Source organism: Giraffa tippelskirchi, chromosome 7, assembly GCF_054371585.1.
Source record: "Giraffa tippelskirchi isolate mGirTip1 chromosome 7, T2T-mGirTip1v1.2.pri, whole genome shotgun sequence".
NCBI lineage: Eukaryota > Metazoa > Chordata > Mammalia > Artiodactyla > Giraffidae > Giraffa > Giraffa tippelskirchi.
Genome location: NC_137281.1, coordinates 110,272,162 through 110,295,818, shown reverse-complemented (window position 1 = coordinate 110,295,818; position 23,657 = coordinate 110,272,162). Strand labels below are relative to the sequence as shown.

General features: G+C 35.2%; 1 protein-coding gene across 4 annotated transcripts in view; it reads right to left on the bottom strand.

Moving 5' to 3' along the window:
- VPS13C (vacuolar protein sorting 13 homolog C) overlaps window positions 1–23,657 on the bottom strand; it is a 173,226-nt gene that overhangs the window by 3,485 nt on the left and 146,084 nt on the right. For 2 of the 4 annotated variants that reach the window (XM_081507564.1, XM_081507565.1), the window contains 14 exons: window positions 20,794–20,875; window positions 20,613–20,682; window positions 19,880–19,991; window positions 19,665–19,778; window positions 17,329–17,468; window positions 15,654–15,735; window positions 14,350–14,463; window positions 13,493–13,568; window positions 12,916–13,079; window positions 11,538–11,583; window positions 9,910–10,033; window positions 9,023–9,137; window positions 3,720–3,808; window positions 134–257 (listed from right to left, as the gene is read on the bottom strand). In XM_081507564.1, coding sequence (XP_081363690.1) covers window positions 134–257; window positions 3,720–3,808; window positions 9,023–9,137; window positions 9,910–10,033; window positions 11,538–11,583; window positions 12,916–13,079; window positions 13,493–13,568; window positions 14,350–14,463; window positions 15,654–15,735; window positions 17,329–17,468; window positions 19,665–19,778; window positions 19,880–19,991; window positions 20,613–20,682; window positions 20,794–20,875 — 1,452 coding nt within the window. Of the gene's footprint in view, window positions 1–133; window positions 258–3,719; window positions 3,809–8,180; window positions 8,261–9,022; window positions 9,138–9,909; window positions 10,034–11,537; window positions 11,584–12,915; window positions 13,080–13,492; window positions 13,569–14,349; window positions 14,464–15,653; window positions 15,736–17,328; window positions 17,469–19,664; window positions 19,779–19,879; window positions 19,992–20,612; window positions 20,683–20,793; window positions 20,876–23,657 lie in introns of those variants that run through there. The other 2 variants (XM_081507566.1, XM_081507567.1) reach the window with 1 other exon arrangement.

The window sequence follows — 23,657 nt, the reverse complement described above, 5'->3', positions numbered from 1 at the left end:
GCATATGATAATAATAGCAATCCTTCAAATACTTTATGCAGTTAACTGTAAAACAAGAGTCAGAAAGCACTCCTAGTTTCTATTCATTTAACAAATTTTTGACTCTAAAGGTGTGTGATTCATGTTTTCTTACCTCAACTGATATTTTGAGCAGATTTCCATCGACAGTAGGAGACCGTACAAAATCTTCAAATAGATATTGCCAGTCTATGGACATATGGCCTAGGATTTCAACTTCCTTTACACACAAAACTCGCCTATTTTGCAAAAGGAAACAAATATATAGGTATTGATAAAGACAGTTAATTATTCTAATATTTCACTCTACTAGATGCGATAGGTATTACTTGCTCAGTAAGCAATATAACCTGGCACACTAAAAAAATGTATGCTTCACATTAAAAGAAAAAAAGGTAACTGTCAAATAAAGAGCAAATACAGCGCAACTAACATAGCAGAACTTCAAAAATCCTCCTTCTGCCAATCTTGCAAAACTGAGGAAAGGGTCATTTTTAAAAAACCGAGCAGAAAACTGAAATCATTCTCTTTAAAACACATAAGGAACAGGCTGTACTTTCATCCGGGAAGTAACAGAGGCAGAAGCCCCTGAAAATGTTTTACCTGGAAAATTATTAATTGCTTTTTACTGTCAATCATGTTATGGCTTCTAATCAGGAAAGAAATGTCACAAACTTCAAACGTCAGCAAAGAATCACGTTCGGCCTACTAATAAATATCAGGTTTGAACATTTTGATACTGATGTACTATATCACAGAGTGAGCAGCTCATTTTACTCAACAGCAATTAAAAAAAAAAAAAAAATCACAGAATCCTTAAAGGGCAACCACATTGATTTCCCCGTGTGTGATTCAGATTAGGTACTGATATAACTATACTTGATTCCAAAGTTTCTATAACAGAAAGCAACACTAGGAAAGGAGAGCTGTTCAGTCTACAAATGTGCTCGGTGCCAGAGAAACAAAGACTGGGGCTTTCTACTTGAGAGGTATTATAGGCTGAAAGGGGAAGTGAAATTCACTCAGTCATGTCCAACTCTTTGTGACCCCATGGACTACACAGTCCATGTAATTCTCCAGGGCAGAATACTGGAGTGGGCAGCCTTTCCCTTCTCCAGGGGATCTTCTCAACCCAGGGATCGAACCCAGGTCTCCTGCACTGCAGGCGGAGTCTTTACCAGTTGAGCCACAAAGGAAGCCCAAGAATACTAATGGAGTGTGTAGAAAATTCTCTTGGCACACAGGAGGGAGGGACTGACTGTTGATGAACTAGGTAGGGTAAGGGCTGATTCTTGAAAGGAGGACGTCTTCTAGGTAGGAAAGGGAAATTATACTCTAAACAAAGGGAAGAGTGCAGTAACATATACGGCAGTACAAAAAAGGAAAGATTTATCTGAGGAACATGGAGGTCTGCAGCTGGAGTACTGGACATATACAGAGGTGAGAAAATTAGCTTGGCGCCAGCTCTTGGAGGTTTTTTTCTTTTTTGGGGGGTGGGGTTGAGGGGGTAGCAGAAGTTGTTAAGAAATTCTGACTTTAATCTACAGATGACGGAAATGATATGATAAATTTTCTTATTGAAGAGTCATGACCAATGGAGGAGAGATGGGGTAGACAATGAAGGTGGGAAGTGACCGTAACAGTCCAATCAGGAAACAGTGAGAGCCTCATTTAATGTGGTGGCTGTGACAAGAAGAAAGAGATTTTAGATGTTTAGAAGGTAGGGGTGAATGAACTCAGTGACTGATGGGGTAAGGACTGATACAGACCCCGGGCACTGTATCTTTCTGCACAGGTGCTGTGGGTGTATTTGGGACTGTGTCGAGCACTGTAGGAAGTGCAGCGTTCAGGGCCTCAGCCTATCAAGTGCCTGCAGTGCCTCCAATCACTGCAACAACCTCCAACACCCCTACCCATTCCAAACAGTCTTTATGAAGTGGACTCCAGCTCCCCTACCCCCAGCCTCCTGCCTAGTAGAGAATCAGAAGATAGAGATAAGAGTTAAAGATAACTAATACAAATCACTGCATCAAACGCAATTCACCATTTTGATTGTCTCAAAACTCTACTCTTGACCATTTCGACAATACTATTGCCCTCCTGCTGCCCTCAATCTCCTTCACTTTTCCCCTCTTGCACCACGTTTCCTGGAGTTCAAATCTTGGTCTTCTGAATGACACTTTTTCTCAGGATGGTCTCTCGGATCTCAACTCCAGATCTTTATCCAAACTCCAAGTATCTACACCTATACCTATCTCTAAACATCTCCTTGACCTTTACTTTGATATCTCAAAGCTATATCAAACTCATGAAGTTCAAAATGGAAACAAGTAATCATCTTTTCCTCCAAACTACTGTAAATGGTACTCAAGCCAAAAACCAGCGAAGTCATCTAGTATTCCCTTTTCTTTCACTTTCAGTCATCCAACCCTGGTCTCTAAAGGCTCTCCCTTCATATCTAAGGGAGAGTAACTCACTGCGCTGGTCAGGAATGTTATTTTTCTAATTGTCTCCTGAAAATCTCTACAAGTGATCCGATTTGAAATTACTATGATTTTTCAACTTACCTGAAGAAAAATAGATGTATAATGTACATGTTAATATTCCTACCAAATGCCTAAATCAAACAACTACTAAAATATTACATACAACCCCCAAAAGATGGGTTTCCATTGCTTAGTATGGAATTACATAAAAAGTATAAAAACTACTCTTTAGATTGTTCTGTGAATATTTTGACTTAATTAATGGGCACATCAGAGGACTAGCTAACTCTCTCTTAGAAACAGTTTGTAGATTTAAGCCTGAATTCTAAAGTTTTCCTTTCTCTTCTTCCTACCTAAATACATTTAAATACAGTAGTAAGAAATCTACAGTAGTAAAAATATAGATGTTACCTACTGAAGTGCTTTGCTTTATTTAGTCCTAAAAAATACATAACTTAGAAAGTTTTGAAAATTATTTATCTGTAATTAGAATAAGTGATGTAGGGTAGATCTCAGGAAAATAAACAGTAGTTTAGTCCCAGTTCTTTTATTGGGAAAAATTATCTACCACTCCCAAAATATTTAGAAAGAAAATGTAACACAAAGATAAAACAACATACTTTTAAAAAGGTATGCTCATCATCCAAAATAAAACCTAGTGAGAAAAAGTAAATTCATCCTCCACAGCTGGATGTACAGTTCACATATAAAAGTATCACTACTGCACTTATAGTCTACTCGACTGTCTCTCAGAAATTGTGTATCTTGGTTAAGCCTCTAGACCACGCTTGGTCTCAGTTTCAGCATCTCCAAAATGAGAAGGTCAGAACAGATGATCTCGAAGAAACCATCCAGACCTGAATTTCTGTGATTCTATGACAATGAACAGGGCTTCCCAGGTGGCTCAGGGGTAAAGAATCCACCCACCAATGCAGAAGATGTAGGTTCGATCCTTGGATCGAGATCTCCTGGAGAAGGAAATGGTAACCCACTCCAGTACTCTTGCCTAGGAAATCACATGGACAGAGGAGCCTTGCGGGATACAGTCCATTGGGTCACAAAGAATCAGACACGACTTAGTGACTAAACAACAACAATGACAATAAACATTTTCCAGCTGAAGCATAGTTATCTAAATCCACTGTCATTTTAGTCTCCAAAATTCTTATAATATATACAGTTAGCATTTGAAAAGATGTCACTTGAAGTCAATACCTGTTTGTAACCATAAGGCTTGCCTTCTTGTTCCCAGGAATAGAACAGTGGTATCGGTAAGTCTCTCCTTCTAACTTTTTGACATGATTCTGAAAAGAAAAGAAGACTCAAGATTTGTGTTGTAACATGCATCTGAACAGTATTTCCGATGCTCTATATTAGTGCCAGTTAGGAAAAAATTATTAAAACCAAAAGCACAATTCTACAGATTGGCACATGAAGCTAGAAAAATATTTACAGCATTTTTATAAATAAACTTTCACTGAGCTTTAGTCAAGTAACTATTAAATGCTTACTAAGCGATCTTCTAATAAAATACACTTTGTTGTGTGATAATTTTGAAACTTTTAAATATTTTTACCAGAAATAATCACAAATTTCATTTATATGAACAAACATTAATATAAAACTGGACATGAACATTCCAGAAGTCCTTAACCTGGGGTCCTTGGAAGGACTTTGGAAGGCCTATGAACTACCATAAAAAAAAATACAAAATTTTGAAAATGTGTTTCTGAACTTGTTTCCAGAGGACAGTTCATATTTTTCAGATTTTTAAAGGGATCTGTGGTCTTTCTCAAAGGTTAAGAACCACTGATCTACAATAGTAAAAATAATAAAATTTCAAGATAACTATTTAATATTGCTGAATATTTGGTTTTATATATTAAACATGCATGAGGAGTACAAGTATGTAATAGAATTATATTCCTGGTAGAAAAGAAAACTTAATGGCAATCTTAATACAAACATGAAGAATTTCTAAGATTTCAAACAGCTGGCACAATTTATTACTGAATACAATTACAAGCATAAAATAATTCAAGTATAAACAGTAGCACATTAAAATACATTTTTTTAACTATCTCAAAACTGCTGTGACCTCAATCAACAAACATTAAATATCAATAAAGTTACATTTACAATTAATGCTAATGAAATATTATTGACATTATGTATAATGCATAATTAAAAATTAGAAGAGAAAATATATGAAAATATAAACATACTTAACAAATAAGATAATAACAATTTATAACCAAGAATACAACATCAATATTATCAAAAGGATAATATAATCAATAATAATCACAAGCAGAGAAAGCACACTTGTTTATTATTTCAATAGTAAAATATACAATTTTTTTTTAAAGATCCTTGGTTCCCACTCATTCTTTGACCAATTACGAAAAGCCGTGAACAACAAAGATGAATCCCTAAAGAATGGGGGTCTCAACCTCAGAATGGACATCTCAACTTCAGAATGAATCTCAGAGAGAAGTGGCATTTAACAGTTACTTGTTTCACATCTTCCTTGTGTGAATTAACTAATATCTTTTAATATTTACACCTTAATTCCTTTAAAATGAATATAAATGAATACAACAATTTAGTAGATTTATTTTCAGCCTTGAAATTTAAATATATAAAAATATTTAGATTTGAGATGAAATGTGCAATACTACTCATTTTCCATCTTGTATGTATTTTCATTAGTTATTAAGTTTTGCACTTTAAAAAACTAAAGCTTTTAAAGAATATTTTATCACCATAACACATTATAGAAACCTAGTTTTCAGCACTTCTGACCCACTACACTCTGAGATTCCGTCTTTGTGGCAGATGAGTTTATAAAATATTCACTCTCCCTTCCCAAAAATGCAACTGGAAGAATTTATAATATTTAGCAAAAGCATTCAATTTTTTCAAGTAAATTCGAAGGAAATAATACAAGATATGAAAAAGCAATGTGTATAATGATGTTTACTACATCAATATAGTATCATAGTATCATTAATGTAAAATAACGGTAACAGCTCTAATGTCAAGAATTGAGAATAGTCAAATATACAAGGTAAAGTTAGCTCAACAGATGATAAAGCAAGAATTGAAAATGAAGCATTTCTAAGAACCAGGAAAAATATAATTAAGACAAAAAAGCAAGGAATGCCATTTTAAATATTATATAATCATTAAATATGGGAATCAAGATGGAATATTAAACAAAAACTGGCTATACATATATATATAAATTTCATATATGTCTCTGTGTAAGTATATGTGTGTGTGTGTGTGTGTAATTATCCTGGGAGAAGAGAGGATAAGTAGAAGAGTATATCCTATGAAAACACAGTATATAATTCAGTAACTTTCAAAGCTCACTCTTAAAGAATGCAGAGCAATACTCAGGAGAAAAAAAAGGGGGGGTAAATCCAAAGATTCCCAAATTATTTCAAATTATTTAGAATGTACCCATATTACAGTAAGCACTAAGGAGGATATAATTTTACCCTTTAATGCTCTTTAGTATTTACACATTTTGTTATACTTGGTCCCTTAAGGACAGAAGTCTCATTTCTTTTGGATATCCAGCACAGTCTAGATAATCAAATACTTTGTTCCTAACTAACTGATTACAGCAAGATAGCAAGGGATGAAACAGCCTAAATTTCTTAACTATCCATGCCTACCCTTGCTATCCATGGAAAAAAGTTACCAAGCTCTTTTGTTAATGTACAATCATTCTATTTCTTCCAGTTCTCATCTTAACAAAAACTACTGAATCACACACAATGACTATATTTAGCTAAAATAATAAAGTTTCTTGAAGTTTTGTGTTTACTGACATGTGGTTGGAAAAAAGGGAAATCATGAGGAAAAGAACAATGTAAAGAGCTACACAATCAAAAAGTACACAATGAAGAAAAAAATTTCCCCAGAAGTCTCATTAAAATTATATTAATAATATTTCCAGGAAAATTGAAAAATATTACTTTTACCTAAGAAGAAAGAACAACTGATTTAAGACAGAATCTTGAATTAGTTATTGTGCTTGATTCTCACAGAAACTGTATATGAGGCGCCATTTCTGCCAACCCTCAATTATCTAGGCACAAGAAAAGTTTGTCAGCTACAATTTTAGGCTAGTCTTTGGATGTCATTCTTCTTTTGTAAAGTGCTTGTTTCAAATAGGAAGCTTCCCTGGTGGCTCAGATGGTAAAGAATCTGTCTGCAATGCAGAAGACCTGGGTTCAATCCCTGGGTCAGGAAGATCCCCTGGAGAAGGAAATGGCAACCCACTCCAGTATTCTTGCCTGGAGACTCCCATGGACAGAGGAGCCTGGTGGGCTACAGTTCACGGGGTCACAAATTCTTCTTTAAAGTGCTTGCTTCAAATATGAAGCATTCAATTTATTATTTTGATAACTATAGTTTAAAAATATATAATGCAACTGCACAGTTGTATGTTAACAGCTTCATTCCCTTTAAATGTAAAACATAATAAATCTAAGTTCATAATTTGTTTTCAATTTTGGGGGGAAACATGCAAGTTGTTAGATAAGATGCTGCTAAATCTAACATTTTTATCAATTATAGAAAAAAGAGAAATCAAAATATAACATGTTGAAAATTTACTCTGGGATCGCTAATTTCAAAATCATAGTTTATATTTTTTTAATTTCCATTAGGATTATGGATTCTCTTGAAGGATTTAAAAGCAAAAGAGATTGAATCTATCAATTCAAAAGCCACATAAGTAATCTGCTTAATTACATGCTCAACTTCTGTTTACATTAATTACAACTAATTATTGTTAAATAAGCATAACCAATAAGGAGACTTAATTTTTAAAAAGTATAAATACTAAAGGCTAAGACTGTACATAACATAATTAGAAAATGATTGAGATTTATCTAGCAGGAGTAGAGAGAAGTTAAAATAGAAAAAGAGGCAAGGAAATAAATTCTCAAAATTGATGCACCAACACTTATTTGAGGTTGAGGGACTGATGCAGAGCAACTGACTGTTGTTGTTTAGTCGCTCAGTTGTATCTTTGTGACCCCACAAACTGTGGCCCGCCAAGCTACCCTGTCCACAGGATTTCCCAGACAGGAATGCTGGAGTGGGTTGCCATTTCCTTCTCCAGGGGACCTTCCCAACCCAGGGACTGAACCTGAGTCTCTTATATTGGCAGGCAAATTCTTTACCACGGAGCCACCAAGGAAGCCCAGAGTGAGTGATACTTCATTTCTCAAAATATATGCCCCAATCGTTTCATAACTTGAGTAAATTTATGGTGATTTATGAAACACAGTTATGTAATTCTATTGGCAGGACTCATATACATAAAGAACAAACAGACTGGACGTAAGAATTATTCTTTTTTTTTGCAACTTTACCAGAAATGCATATGAATATCATAAGAAAAGGTGAAATTCTCAGGATGATAGTAAAAGTTCAATAAGGTATTCCTCCAACTAAATGTAAAACAAAGTTGATTTCCTGCATCTTTTAATCTTTTATATTGACCTGTTATTCCTGTACAATATTACCAGGAATATCACAGTTTTTATCTGTAGCCAAGCCACTACAATAAAAAGTTCAGAGAGAGGTAAGAAATGTGAAGATAATTTCATGAAAATGGACTCTCACTCTAAATAAATCAGGACAGTCAATTAATACCACAGTTTGTTTTGATTTTTAAGGATGAAATCAAGCAGTAGTATACAAAACATTTACTCCTGTATTTCCAGTTCTTGCTGTGTAGGCAGAAAAAGAAAGAAAATAAAGTTAGAAGCATGCAGAAAGGTAAAATGTAATCACATACTATAAAAACCAAAGGCTAAGAACAATGAAGAGTCATTTTATTTTAAAGTCAAAGTAGAAAAATATTATAAATTTTATTTTGGAGGAAAGCTAGTCATGAGAGAATAGCATTTTACATATGTGTATATTGTTTACGTTACAAAATTAAAACTAAAATATAAGCCAAAAAAATTCCAAAAAAGTTTCAAGGTTTTCAAAAAAGATTATAACTGTCCATAATCTTTTTTTCTCTCCTCCAGCTTCTGTTTACCTGAATAAATCTAGATTTACAATACAGGCCAAATAAATGAATTTGGTTGAGAGAAAAGGAAGCGGTGAAATTGCAATAATTAGCTATAAGCAGGAGATTGAATTTTAACAACATAAATGAAAGGCGCTCGATACAAACAGTAATAAAGCTTATGACTACTTTCAACATTATCCTTTCTGCACTAAAAAGCTTTGATCCAGTGCAGAAAAGAAAAAAACGATGAGTTACTCCTATTTAATACACTATGCTAATAAAATAAAACAAATAAATAATCAAATTCTACCCTGCATACCATTGTTTCCAGTGTAATCTTTAAAGAAGTTCATGAAAAAAAAAAAAAAAGTAGTTCATGAATCAGGAACTTTAGGAACCAGCCATGAAGCTCTGACCATAGAAATCTTTAAAATTCAATTTCACGCATGACCGTGAAGAACAGAATTTATACCTCGAATATGTCATAGCCCTCAGATTCCTGTCGGTCATAAGGGCGAATGATGCCGTCTTCATGGATCAGGCGAGGGGAACGAAGCCTGGACACGTCCTCTGTCGACTCTGCCACCCTGCGTAAGTACACATAATATATAAGAAAACCCATGAGGCTCTTTGAAAATAACATAAATGTATTATGGTACTGACTCAACCACTATACCATGTAACACATGAACCATGAATACTATGCTGAGTCTTGTCCGACTCCTGTGACCCCGGGACTATAGCTGGTCAGGCTCCTCTGTCCATGGGATTTCCCAAGCAAGAATACTGGAATGGGTAGCGATTTTCTTATCCAGGAGATCTTTCAAACGCAGGGATTGAACCTGGGTCTCCTGCATTGCAGGCAGATTCTTTACCAACTGAGCTACCAGGAAAGCCCCACTATGTAACACAATATATCACTATTTGATAAACAGTAATTTTAAATAACTTGCCAAAATAATGTGACAAGCATTAAAACCAGGTCAGTTTGACTTCATGTTCCACCTTTTTTTTATTTATTTTTTTTAAAATTAATTTATTTTAATTGGGGCCACCTTTTCTTAATAATAAAGGCAGGGAGTAGGCCATCCACTCTTTGTATCCATGGTGTCTAGCACAGTGCCTGGCATATAGTAAGGACCAATAACCATTTGTCAAATAAAAGAGAAACTGAGCCATAAAAAAAAAAAAAGTTTCTTCTTACACTTCCCTGGGGGCACTCTACCTTGTGGACCAGTAAGAGCTCTCAATGAGACGTTAAGGTCCTTAAGGGCAGGCAGAGTATTTAGCATAGTTATGTACTCCTAACAACAGTCAGCACATAGACACGTGGCCTGTACACAGTGCACATTTAATTACCTCTGAATCCCCTGGAAGGTGCTGCTGGCCATGTCTATGATTCCACCGGTTGGACGAGCCACCACGCCCACAAGCCCTTTTCCAATCCCTTTGAAGAATCCAGCAGCTCCTTCCTTTTTGGCACCTTCATAAAACCAGACAATCAAAGTATAAAGATTTTAAAATCAGCAACTCTGAACTCAACAAAAGTCTAAGTCAAATACTGAATGGTTTTACCCAGGAAGTTCCTAGAATCTGACTTTCTCAAGAGGTTAAATTTAATCCTAACCTGTGATAAAACAGTGGTTTTCAAAGTATATTAAAAATGCAAAATCATTACGCCCCACTCCCAGCCAGTAATCTGCAGTTTTACAAACCTCCAAGGTAATCAATCCCAAGGCATACTCAAGTTTTACAACTAGTGATCCAGAAGTTTAGTTAGTAACTATGACTGGAGGATCTAAGAATTGATCAGAAAATATTATTATTATTACTCCCAACTATCAAGAGATTTTTCAAGAAGTGTACTTTTAAAAAAATATAAGAACTTTATTAAAATATAATTCACATTCCACATAATTCACCCATTAAAGTATGCAAATAAAATGTTTTTAGTATATTCAGAACTGTGCAACTATCACCATAATCAATTTTAGAAAATATGCATTATTTCCAAAAGAAAGCCCATGCCTATTAGCAATCATTTCCCATTTTCCCCAAATCCTCTTCCCAATTCTATGCAATTTACCTCCTTCCTCCCTACCCTGGAGATCTAGGCAATCACTAACCTATTTTCTATCTGTATGGATTTGCCTGTTCTAGTCAAATAGAATCATACAATATGTGGCCTTTGGTGACTGGCTTTTTTTCACTTAGAATCATGCTTTCAAGGTTCATTCATTTTGTACTTATATCAATACCTGACTTCTTTTTATAAATGGATGTTAACCCATTTGTATGGCTTATACCACATTTTGTTTATCCATGCATTAGTTGATGGACATTTGGATTGCCATTACATTCTGGTTATTATGAGTAATATTTTTATAAACATTTATGTACAAGTTTTTGAGCAAACAGAGGCTTCAATTCTTTTGGGTATATACCTAAGAGCGGAATTGCTGGGTCATATATATAAGCTCTATCTTTATATCCAGTTGTCCCAGAATCATTTGCTGAAAAGATTATTCTTTTTCTAAGGAATTATTTTGGCACCCGTCAAAACTCAATTGACCATAACAATAAGGATATATTTCTGAAATCTGAATTCTACTCCATTGTTCTGTATGTGTATCTGTATGTCAGCAACACCTGTCATAGCTACGTTAACTTTACAGTAAGTTTTACAATTGGATAGAATAAGTCCTCCAACTTCATTCTTTTTTTCCCCAGATATTTTTGGCTATTCAAGGTTCCCCTGAATTCCCATATAGTTTTTAGAATCAGTTCATCAATCTCTGAAAAAAAAGCTACTGGGATTTTGATAGGGATTGTACTGAATAAAGTAATATGCTTTTTTAACTAGGATTAAAAAAAAGGTCAATTGCTATTGAGGGTCCAACAAAATTTAGTCTAACAATAACATCTATTACTTTTACCATGTATCAACTCTTCAGACTTTTTACAGAAAGGAAACATTCTCAACCTACCTTCCACAGGCTTTGTTATTATTCCAGTCACTCCACCAACGACTCCCTGAGAGAGAAATCATAGATCACGTCAACCCTGAATGGAAGGTGCTTAATTTTAAACCAACCACTAGAGGTCTCTACAGACATATTATTACAGGAATAACTTGTCTTTTTTAAACAAGGACTTGACAGAGAATATGCACATATAAGTGAGTTCTCTGATTTTTAAAATATTACCTCACAGCACATATTAAATGAAGCACTTTATAGAAGCAGAACTTTATAATAGACAGAAGAGTAAATAAGGTGAAATTTTTTTACATTTGACTCTGACACCAATCACCAGTTGATGTGCGTGCATGCGTGTGTGCTAAGCCGCTTCAGTCATGCCCAACTCATTGAGACCCAGTGGACATTAGCCCACTAGGCTCCTCTGTCCATGGGATTCTCTAGTTGATGCAATCTCTTTAAGCCTCAGTTTCCATATCAGTAAAATGAATGAGTTGAGAAAATTAGAGATCTAATTATAAGTTCCAATGAAGTTACTCCATAATTTAGTGCAAGTGTGGAAAACTGAAAATGAAGGGACCTCTCATGGACAGCAAGTAACCTGACAAATAAAGTGCTTTAGAGGAGACAATACACATTACAAATCATGGGCACAAACACAGCAGTTAACAGTCTACTGAATTAATTTCAAAATTTAAGAAGTAATGTTTGTACATCCTTTAAATAACTTTCAAGTAGTGTTAGTAACTAAAAACAGCTGCATATTACACAGAAAAAGAACTGAAAGATGTATACTATACTGAAAAGATTAGATACCTCTCAGAAGAGGAGAGGGATAATCAAAGAGTACTTTATAGCCTTACCTAGGTTCCCATTACTCACTTAAGAAAAATAACTTAGAACTTCTTATAATTACTCATAGGGAAGATAGTCATATATTACCTGTATAATCAAATGGCATAGTCCTGAAAAGTAATGAAAGGTATTTGCTGGTTTATAACCCATAACCTGTGCACCTGCCTGCTATAGAAACAGTTGACTGATGATGACCTGAAGACAATGACTCTCTTCCTCCAGTTACCTCCACATTCCTCTGCTCCACTTCCCCACCTTCCACACTAGTGCTAATCTGCCATCATTATAGTTTTCACTCCAGCCCAAGTACCAAAGTCTAGGAATGGCGGGGGTTGGGGGGTGGGGAGGGTAAGACTGATGGTGATAAACGGAAAGGAGAACAAAAAAGGAAACAGAAAGTGTGCAATTTATCACTACTGCTGCTCTCACAGACTTTTACTCACAAGCAGTGTTCCAAGTGCCAAACAACCAGTACATATGCTAAAGTGTATCTGTAAGTTAGTATTTCTTGAAGATTCAGCAGGAGACTTACAAGCAGCAAGCCCTTTCCCCCTCTGGCAAGGCTGTCACCAAAATCTTTAGGCTGCCGACCCATCTCTTCTCTTCTTTTTTGCTGATATTCTTTGTCCATTGTAATTGCTGCCAAACCTTTTCCAACAGAGCCAGTGATTCGAGATACAACTCCTGCTGCACCACCTAACAAAAGGCCCAGAGAAGTAAATCACACTGTTTCCTTGAAGAGCATTATTGCAATACATAGCATGTGGCTACTTGAAACTAACAGGTGCTTAAAATTCTGTTTCCTATACAAAAGGGCAGATATTGATTGTATTCAGTTCCCACTTAGCAAGAAGAGGAATAAAACTATTGAAAGTACACTGATTAACAAATCTGTGACATATTAAAAAAAAACCTCAGCAGGTCAGTGTCAAATTATTTTCCATTTAAGAACAAGTGAACATGTCTTTTAGAAGGATTATTATACAATGAATCCCTCTTTTCTTAAACATAGTCATTTATTTTTATAAACAATGACTTTAATAATAACTTATAATAATATAAATAATTATATTTGTACACATACATACACACAAATATGTGCTACATACCTACTGTGTGTCCAAAGAGACTTTTTACTCCAATTACTAATCCCTCAGCAAATTCTTCAGGGCCTTGAACAGCACCCTGGTTGAAAATAAAAAAAGTTTGCTACTTAAAATTTAAATACGTTTAAGACTTTGAATCTAGTATTTCAGAGTTTCCATGAAGATACAGAATCTGCAAAGATACGTAAACATTGTGGTGACAGTTTTCACCTTCTAATGCAAAACCTGACGGAACACCTACTATGTCTGAAGATATTTTTAACCCACATGATCTTAGCAAACACTTTAAGATGACAAAAACTGGAGAGGAGTAAATCCATGGCTTCAAAATTGGAAGTTGGCCTTCCAAGACCAAGTGCCACCAGACTGTTAAACCAAGCCACACTGACAGCAAGACTAAGAGCTCACACAGCTTGGGCTCTCTTGTTTTTCCATTTATTCTTTTTGCTGTGTCCTTCTGAAACCCTCACCACACTGGGACCCTGGATCCTTTAAATGGAGGAGAACAGGTTAGAGGAAAGCTTGACTATGAAACAAAGTCAGCTTTCAATGCCCATTAGTTCTTTACACAGTGGTGAGACAGTTTTGAAATGTTCTCAGTCTACTTAGCACTCTTCCTAACAACTACATTAAACCCTAGAAAACATAGGCATGCTTTATTACCCCGATACTAGAAGTGCCCAGTTAGTTCTAAAACAATCTTTTACTGTTATCTCTAGTAATTTTAAAAATATATAAAATTGATATGCTTGGTATTTGAACATTACTCAGTTCCAAGATACAATTAAAATATGAACTGTCATAAAAAGTAGAACACCCATTTTTCTATACTACACTTAAAATAAATAAAAGACAAATACCTGGAAGGGTTCATAGAAAAGAGCTTCAAAGCCTTCAGACAGACCTCTAATTAATCCAAATGGGTTTCCAAGTACATCTAAGCCCAATACAAGGACATACATCTGTTTCAAGAACTACAGGAAAATAAATAAATAAATAAATGAAGTTCTTTGCAACCGTTGTAAGAAAATTCATCATGAACCAATGTGGAAAAAGTGGGATACTGACTAAATTAGGTTGTTAAAGGAAAGCTCTGCAGTGACGTTTTACTATGTTCCAGGCATTATGCTCGTACTTTACATGGGGCTTTCAAATGGGATAGAACTCAGGTTTGAGGCAAAGTCAGCCTTTTGTCAGTTACATAACCTTGGACAAGTCACGTAGTCTCTATAGGCCCTGGTCTTTTCTGTAAACTGGGAGGTCTATTATACTGACCTTGCATGGCTGAGTATGCATATTAAATGAACATATATTTCAGTAATTGGTACTCATTTTTGTTACATTATTATCAGTATTGCTATGAACTAAGTGGGTTGATAACCAAAACAAAACAAAAAGACAAATGAAAAAAATACCCTTATTTGAACATGTAAAAAACAAGTCTAAACACCATAAGAGAAAAGACCTTTCAGCAGAGGAAGGCAAGAGGAATGTCACCTATAGCAATGGTACTCATGCGTGCGTGCTCCGTCGCTTAAGTCATGTCTGCTTCTTTGCAACCTCATGGACTGTAGCCCGCCAGGTTCCTCTGCCCATGGAATTTTCCAGGCAAGAATATTGGAGTGAGTTGCCATGCCCTCCTCCAGGGAACCTTCCCGACCCAGGGACAGAACCTGTCTCTCTTATATCTACGGCATTGGCAGGTGGGTTCTTTACCACTAGCGCCACCTGGGAAGCCCAATGGTACTCTAGGGCCCCAAACAGCTACTGTGTCTCTGTGTACAGACTTCAAACCATGGAGTAACAGGCATCAGTAAGAGGAACTTGGTTTCCTCGCAATTCTACTACACTACACTTAGAAACTATAGTCACTGAAGGAAAAAAATGTAATGACCCTTAAATCACTATTCTTTCCCAAAGTGGTAAATGTATAACTGCAAAAGGAAAACACACTAAAGGAAACTTTTAAAAAGGTTTATATAGTTGGGGGGGGGGGAATTAAAGAAATAGAAATTAATCATTCCAGAAGACTACTAAGTAATGAGATTGTGAATTGCTGTAAGTTAGGTAAATGTCATACACTACAATCACACATAAATGCTTTGCTTTGATATTTTATGAAGTATCTTTCGTATGAGCTACTGTTAATATGACAGGAAATTACCTGTTCACTGTAATGTCTAACAACACTCCACATGAGCTGATCTCTGTTGTAAAACTGATACCGAATTTCATAATAAGCAAGTCTGGGAGGAGAAAGAGTCAAAAGTACTAAGATTATTTTTTGGGAAAAAAAAAAAAGACTTAAAATTTCAGAGATAAATTAATCCTTTCTAAGTCACAATTAGGTTTGTGCATATAATTTGAGATCTTAAATATTAGGATGCCAAAACTATGATAAAAATAGTACATTCTCATGCAAATATTTCATAAACACATAAAGAGTAAAAAGCTGACCATAATCCCACTACACAATTTTTTTTAAAGCTTTTTCTTTTCCTCATTTTCCACTTCAAATTCTTTCTTTTTTTTTCCATGCAACTGAAAAATATTAGAACATTCTGTATGCATTTTTATACTCAACATTTTAGATAAATATTCTTTTAGGTTTTCAAATTTTTATGTAACCATTTTTAATAACATAGTATTCCATCATGTGGATGGGTCAAACAATCCTTTCATGATCAGATATTTCTAAATTTTGACGTAATAATCAGAGTTGCCATGTGTATTCTGAATATAACTTTGGTTGAATTTCAAAATTATTTTCTGACCAAATTCCGACCCAAAATAATTACTGAGTGAACGACTACAAAAACATTAAGACTCTTGATATATATCCCTTTCCACTCATACATATGATAAAAAAAAGTGTCCATTTCTTAGATGCACCTCTCTCTAGTACTAGGATTTCTCATGTTTTGAAATCTTTGATAATTTGCTTTAATTTGCATATATTCTTTGATAAATAATAAAGCTAAACATTTCTAATATCTATTAGCCACTGTATCTTCCCTTTTATGAATTAGCTCACATTGTTCTCTGGTACCTATGGCACTGAAATTTTTAGGTTAAAAATTAAATTATTAGTCTCTTGCTATACTTGTCATATCATCCCAGTTCTTTGCTTTTTAATTATTTTCACTGATTTTAAGAGTCTAATTTTTATGTAGTCAAATTAATTTTGTATTTTTCCATCAGAATTTTTTCCATTGCTTTTAAACATAGGAAGGTTTCCTTTTATTCACAGATTTGATAGCAATTAACTTCTATTTTTCCTTAGTCTTTCTCTTTCCATTTGAATTTAATGTTTAAGCCTTTGATTCCTATAAAATTTGATAGTGTACAAGGTAAAAATAGTATTAATGAATTTTTTTCTCTAACACCACTGTTGAATATTCAATTCAATAAACATTCATTGAATTTATATGTGTCTGGCACACACAAATATTCTTATATTAAAGGTAGCAAGGAGCTATTATCTATACTTTGCCATAAAATTATACTGAAATCTAATCCTACTGCTATATATTTCTAAATATAATTTCACTTAAAACATGGTCCATTTATAACATACTACTAAAATAATTCAGTGTTTATACTATATTCATATATTATCTAGATGCTGATAACTGAAGAAAATATTACTCTTTACCTTGTCTTTATGAGTAAGATAAGTGTACCTAAAGAGCATAATTAGAATGGGTCCAAACTATTAAAAGTGTAAGTAGTAAGAATTACCACTTTTCTAAGGTAACTTCTAGCACAAATGAAGAAAATGAATATCTAGAAACAGCATCCTGGTATAAAAACCTAACATACTTCAACAGAACTCTTACTTGAATATCAGGTCATCCACATCAGTCAGAGTAGCACCGATGCTTTTCAACAGCAGGTTGACAGAATGAATTGGAATCATTTCCTGTTTCTCTTGGTTTGATTCTTCACCACCAGAACCCAAAGACAAACTCAAGTGCAACTAAAAGGAAAATAATGTTCAATAAATGAACTCTAAAAACAAAAATATTTATATACATCGATGTCAAATTGTCCGGAAAATAATGTTCAATAAATGAACTCTAAAAACAAAAATATTTATATACATCGATGTCAAATTGTCCAGACACAAACAAATGTATCTTTCAATTACAATCCTAAAGAAAACTATTATGTTACTCTATTTATTACACAGAACAGCGCTGATCCTCATATTTACTTTCTGGTAAAATACAAATCAATCTGTCCCAAAAACTGAACTATAATTTTATTCAAACTTTATAAATAACATTGTGTTTATATGGAGGAAACCAAAAAAAACCACTTTGCAAAAACAGCATAATCATTTTAAGAGGAAAAACATGTCAACTGGCCTACCAGCAGTCTAACTCAAAATAATGGATAATCATTTCTACAAGAAATAACTTTCAGTAACAATTAACAAGGATAGCTACTGTATAATTACAGGATAACAAGTAACAACAGCATGACAATTATGGCAACACTTTAGCAAGTTCCAAATAAATGGTTAAAAGAATAATAAGGTTTTCATCTTCCACAACCCCTTCAACTCAGGACTCAACCGTGAGATTTTCACATTCCCATTTAGCTTCTACTTCGTGCTGTATCAACATGAGTGCGGCAGTGCCAGAGGGTACAGGCAGAAGGTGATTCAATGTGTGTTAAGTAAAGCAGGTAACTCTGACTTCTCATTCTGCCAATTCTCTAGGCATTCTCCCTCATCAACAGAGAGCTCAACAGAGGGGACTTGGGGAAAAGCCAGGAAAGCCTGGTTGCTGGATTTTTTCTCTCACGTGGACTTTTGTCCATCTGCAGACTTAGAGAGGGCTGGGATCTAGGAGAGGCAATCTTAGGTGAAAAGAGATCCAATCTTTGCCTAGGGCAAAGTCACCAAAGAGTAAGAAAATGACCATGACATTCATGATCTTAATTATTCAACTTTATGGGACAATTGCCAGTGTGCCTAAAAATGTTGTTATTTAGTCCCTCAGTCAAGTCTGACTCTTCGTGACTGAACGGACTGTAACCTGCCTCAGTCCATGGGATTCCCCAGGCAAGAACACTGGAGTGGGTTGCCATTTGCTTCTCCAGGGGAGAAGGGACTGAACCTGACACAGGGATTGAACTCGCGTCTCTTGCTTGGCAGTAGGATTTTTACCACTGAGTCACAATATGTACAGGCAAATTATAAATCTTTAATACCCCATGGAGATTATAAACCCCATGAAGTCCTTTTATATCTTCAACAGCAACTTCAACAGCAGGTCTTCAGTTAACAATTTGTTGAAGGTATTGTCCAATCTCATAAAGAACTGATTTTCGTTTAATAATGAAAAAGAAATTGTGTATAACTCACCACATAAAACAATATCAATTTCGAACCTAACACTATGGATATGTTTGATATCACCAAACTAATATATCAATTTAATAATTTCATTTTATAAATCTATTCATTTAGCTGAATGGATTGGTGAATGCAACTGACAATAATGTGCTGTTAACAGTTTTTGAGAATGTAAAGGATCATCAATATTTTTAAAGAGTTACTTAATTGTAAATCTGGCCCATTACACAAGTTTAGAGCTTTATGGTTGATAGCATTTGTGGATTCTCAAGTAGTCACCTTTCCCTAGAAAAGCTAAAGAGAATAACAAAAGGAGACAAGGAAATGGGTTCATAAAGGACAAAATTAGGCAAGTGAAAGGTATCCAATTTTCCACTCCCCTAGTTACAATCAAATTTTGGAAGGGTGAAAAACACCACATCAACAGTGTAACAGCAACTTCAGCGTTTTTGCATTCCAATTAGGACAACCATTATAGCTTTCTATTCAGACAGTGAGGAGTTACAAAGTGCGACCACAACATTAAATGTTGGTGAGCACTTCTTTGCTTAATTAAGAAATGCTTTTGTCAGCTTCTTCCTTGAAGAAAGGGGTTATTAATTCAAGACTAGAGATCATGCTCTGGTGGTTTCTCTGTGGGAATTGTGGTTGTACATATGTTACAGAGAACTGTCTTAATTATTTCAATTAATCAAACAAAATTCCCCCCAAATATTTGATACAACAAATTAAAACCCACATTTGTATACAGATCCTTTAAAAGTTCTACAATACTTCTGTCAAATTTTCAAAGTAATAATTACAACAAACCTTTATAGGAGAAATATGGAAATGTTCAAAGAAACTAAGAATGGATGTATCAGTCACTGAGGTCCCCACTAATTCTGTGTTTATAGCATCAGAGTCTTCCCGGATTAACTCTGTCTGAAAAAAATTAATCAAGATTTTCTATTTTAATTTTTTTCTACAACAATGTTGATATAATTTTTTATTTCGTGATAGTCCCAAGAAATAAAAATCATTACCCATTTTCTTTCAGCTTCAGGGTCAGCTGTTGGGGTAAATAGTGCAGTAATAGCTCCTAGAAATCCCTGATCAACTTTTAAGGCCATTTCCTGAATGAGAACCATAAAGTACCTAAGAAAAAAAAATTTTTTTTAATAGAAACAGCTTTATTAAAGATGAAAAAGGCATTTTATCAAACCTTGTAATTTTCCATGTTAAAACTTTGATTTTGGCCAAAAACCACAGCATGATCTTGTTCCATGATCTCTGAAACAAGGGTTATGTTAATAAGATCAAAGTTTATTTAGACTGAGATCTTTTTTTTTTTTAATTAAAGTAAAAGTTTCACTAGGGGTAATATTGCTATATTAACACTTAGCATTTAAAGTTCCAAATTCTCTATTTACCATGTTATGGAAGATATAAGAACAATGATGATGTAGTATGTATTATCTAATTTTTAAAGTCCACGGGAATTAAAGAACACACCTCACAAACACATCATTTATATTTCACTATTTTATATTCCATGGAAGTTACAAAGGGGAAGAAGTGGTTGAAGGAATTTTACACTTTAAAAAATATAGAGGCTATTATTAAAATAAGTTTTAACATCAAAAATCACTTGACTATAAAGTAGACTGATATGTTCAGGTGGAAATAATTTTTATACAAAAGTCACTTTCCAAACATATTTTCAAAGTAGATTCTCATTTTAAATTCCTTCATATGAACAAGGGTATCTTTACTTACTTGAACTGTAAGACTTTACTGTACTCATTAAATCTTGTGATGACACTAACATCAATGAAAGGTTTGGGCTCTAAAAGGAAGAAAGAAAACAGGAAAAAGGCAATCAAGCTTTCTAGTAGGTCAAAATGATACCTATTCAACTTTTATATATAGGGTATATCTCAACTTGATTTTTTCTTACCTGAATCCAAAGCAATAGATTTTGGAGGGGCCACAGGATGAAATACAACAGGGAACACTGTCCCTGGTAACTGACTATCAACCTAAAGAAAAGAAAACTGATTCAGCAGTACTTAAACTTTTGTTTCAGAGATGTATTATAGAAGATGCCACTAATTACATCATAAATAATATCTGTATTTGTATGTGCTGCTATTCAAAGTTTCACTTTGAATCTAAATTTCTTATATATCTCACCAAGGGCAAGTTTCCACACACAGGAATATAGAAACATCCTCATAGAATTGTGGAGCATGAACACCATTAATGGAAATATTTGTATAAATGGATCATGCGAGACTTCAACTATCTATAATTTAAATAAAAATATAAGTGAAGACTGCATATGAAATTACAGGTTAGGTATTAAGAAAAAGAGAACAAAAATGTCCTAAAAAGTAGTAATCCGTAGTTAAAAACAAGAGATGGAGGGAGGCAGGAAGGGAGAAAGCAAACAGTGTGGTAAGTAAAAACAGCTCCAATAAAGCCCTAATCATTCCCATATAGGAGAATAAAAGAAAATCTTAATTTGGGATTCCATGACAAATTCAAAGAAATATTAAAAATAACAGTTTGTGTAAGAAAACATATGGCCAAATTAAAGTCTCAATGGTCATTTAGCCTTGGATAATTAGTATGGTGAATCTACAGGATATGTGGAAGAAGGAGAATAAACTTATAAACAAAAAGAAAGATATCAATTCTGATGTATTATTTTTGTTGTTGTTCAATTGCTCAGTCGTGTCCAACTCTTTTTGATGCCATAGACTGTAGCACACCAGACATCCCTGTTCTTCACCATCTCCCAGAGCTTGCTCAAACTCATGTCCATCAAGGCAGTGATGCTATCCAACCATCTCATCCTCTGTCGTCCCCTTCTCCTCCTGTCTTCAATCTTTCCCAGCATCAGGGTCTTTCCAATGAGTCAGCTCTTCGCATCAGGTGGCCAAAGTACTGGAGCTTCAGCTTCAGTCCTTCCAATGAATATTCAGGGTTGATTTCCTTGAGGATTGACTGGTTTGATCTCCTTGCAGTCTCTCAAGAGTCTTCTCCAATACCACAGTTCAGTACCATCAGTTCTTCAGCGCTCAGCTTCCTTTATAGTCCAACTGATACATCCATACATGACTACTGGAAAAACCATAGCTTTGACTATATGGACCTTTGTCAGTAAAGTAATGTCTCTGCTTTTTAATACGCTGTCTCAGTTTGTCATAGATTTTCTTCCAAGGAGCAAGAGTCTTTTAATTTCATGGCTGTTGTCACCATCTACAGTGATTTTGGAGCCCAAGAAAATAAAGGCTGTTACTGTTTCCATTGTTTCCCTATCTACTTGCCATGAAATGACGGGACCAGATGCCATGATGCTAGTTTCCTGAATGTTGACTTTTAAGCCAGCTTTTATACTCTCCTCTTTCACCTTTGTCAAGAGGCTCCTTAGTTTCTCTTTGCTTTCTCCCATAAGGGTTGTGCCATCTGCATATGTGAGGTTACTGATATTTCTCCTGGCAATCTTGATTCCAGCTTGGGCTTCATCCAGCTCGGCACTTCACATGATGTACTCCGCATATAAGTTAAATAAGCAGGGTGACAATATATAGCCTTGACATACTCCTTTCCCAATTTGGAACCAGCCCATTGTACCATGTCCGATTTTAACTGTTGCTTCTTGACCTGCATACAGATTTCTCAGGAGGCAGGTAAGGTGGTCCGATATTCCCATCTCTTTAAGAATTTTCCACATTTTGTTGTTATCCACACAGTCAAAGGCTTTGGCGTAGTCAATAAGGCAGAAGTAGATGTTTTTTCTAGAATTCTCTTGCTTTTTCCATGATCCAACAGATGTTGGCAATTTAATCTCTGGTTCCTCTGCCTTTTCTAAATCCAGCTTGAAGATCTGGGAGTTCTGGGTTCACGTACTGTTGAAGCTTGGCTTGACGAATTTTGAGCATTCATCTGCTAGCATGTGAAATGAGTGCAATTGTGCAGTAGTTTGAGCATTCTTTGGCATTTCCCTTCTTTAGGATTAGAATGAAAACTGACCTTTTCCAGTCCTGTGGCCACTACTGAGTTTTCCAAATTGCTGGCATATTGAGTGCAGCACTTTCACAGCATCATCTTTTAGGACTTGAAATAGCTCAACTGGAATTCTACCACCTCCACTAGCTTTGTTTGTAGTGATGCTCCCTAAGACCCCTTGACTTTGGACTCCAGGATTTCTGGCTCTAGGTGAGTGATCACACCATCATGGTTATCTGGGTCATGGAGATCTTTTTTGTATAGTTCTGTGTATTCTTGCCACCTTTTTTAAATATCTTCTGCTTCTGTAAGGTCCATACAATTTCTGTCCTTTACCTGTGTCCATCTTTGCATGAAATGTTCCCTTCAGTTCAGTTCAGTTCAGTCACTCAGTCGTGTCCAACTCTTTGTGACCTCATGGACTGCAGAAAACAAAGCCTCCCTGTCCATCACCAACTCCCGGAACTTGCTCAAACTCATGTCCATTGAGTCAGTAATGCCATCCAACCATCTCATCCTCTGTCGTCCCCTTCTCCTCCCGCCTTCAATCTTTCCCAGCATCAGGGTCTTTTCAAATGAGTCAGTTCTTCACATCAGGTGGTCAAAGTATTGGAGTTTCAGCTTTAGCATCAGTCCTTCCAATGAATATTCAGGATTGAATTCCTTTAAGGATGGGTTGGATCTCCTTGCAGTCCAAGGGACTCTCAAGAGTCTTCTCCAACACCACAGTTCAAAAGCATCAATTCTTTGGTGCTCAGCTGTCTTTATAGTCCAACTCGCACATCTATACATGACTACTGGAAAAAC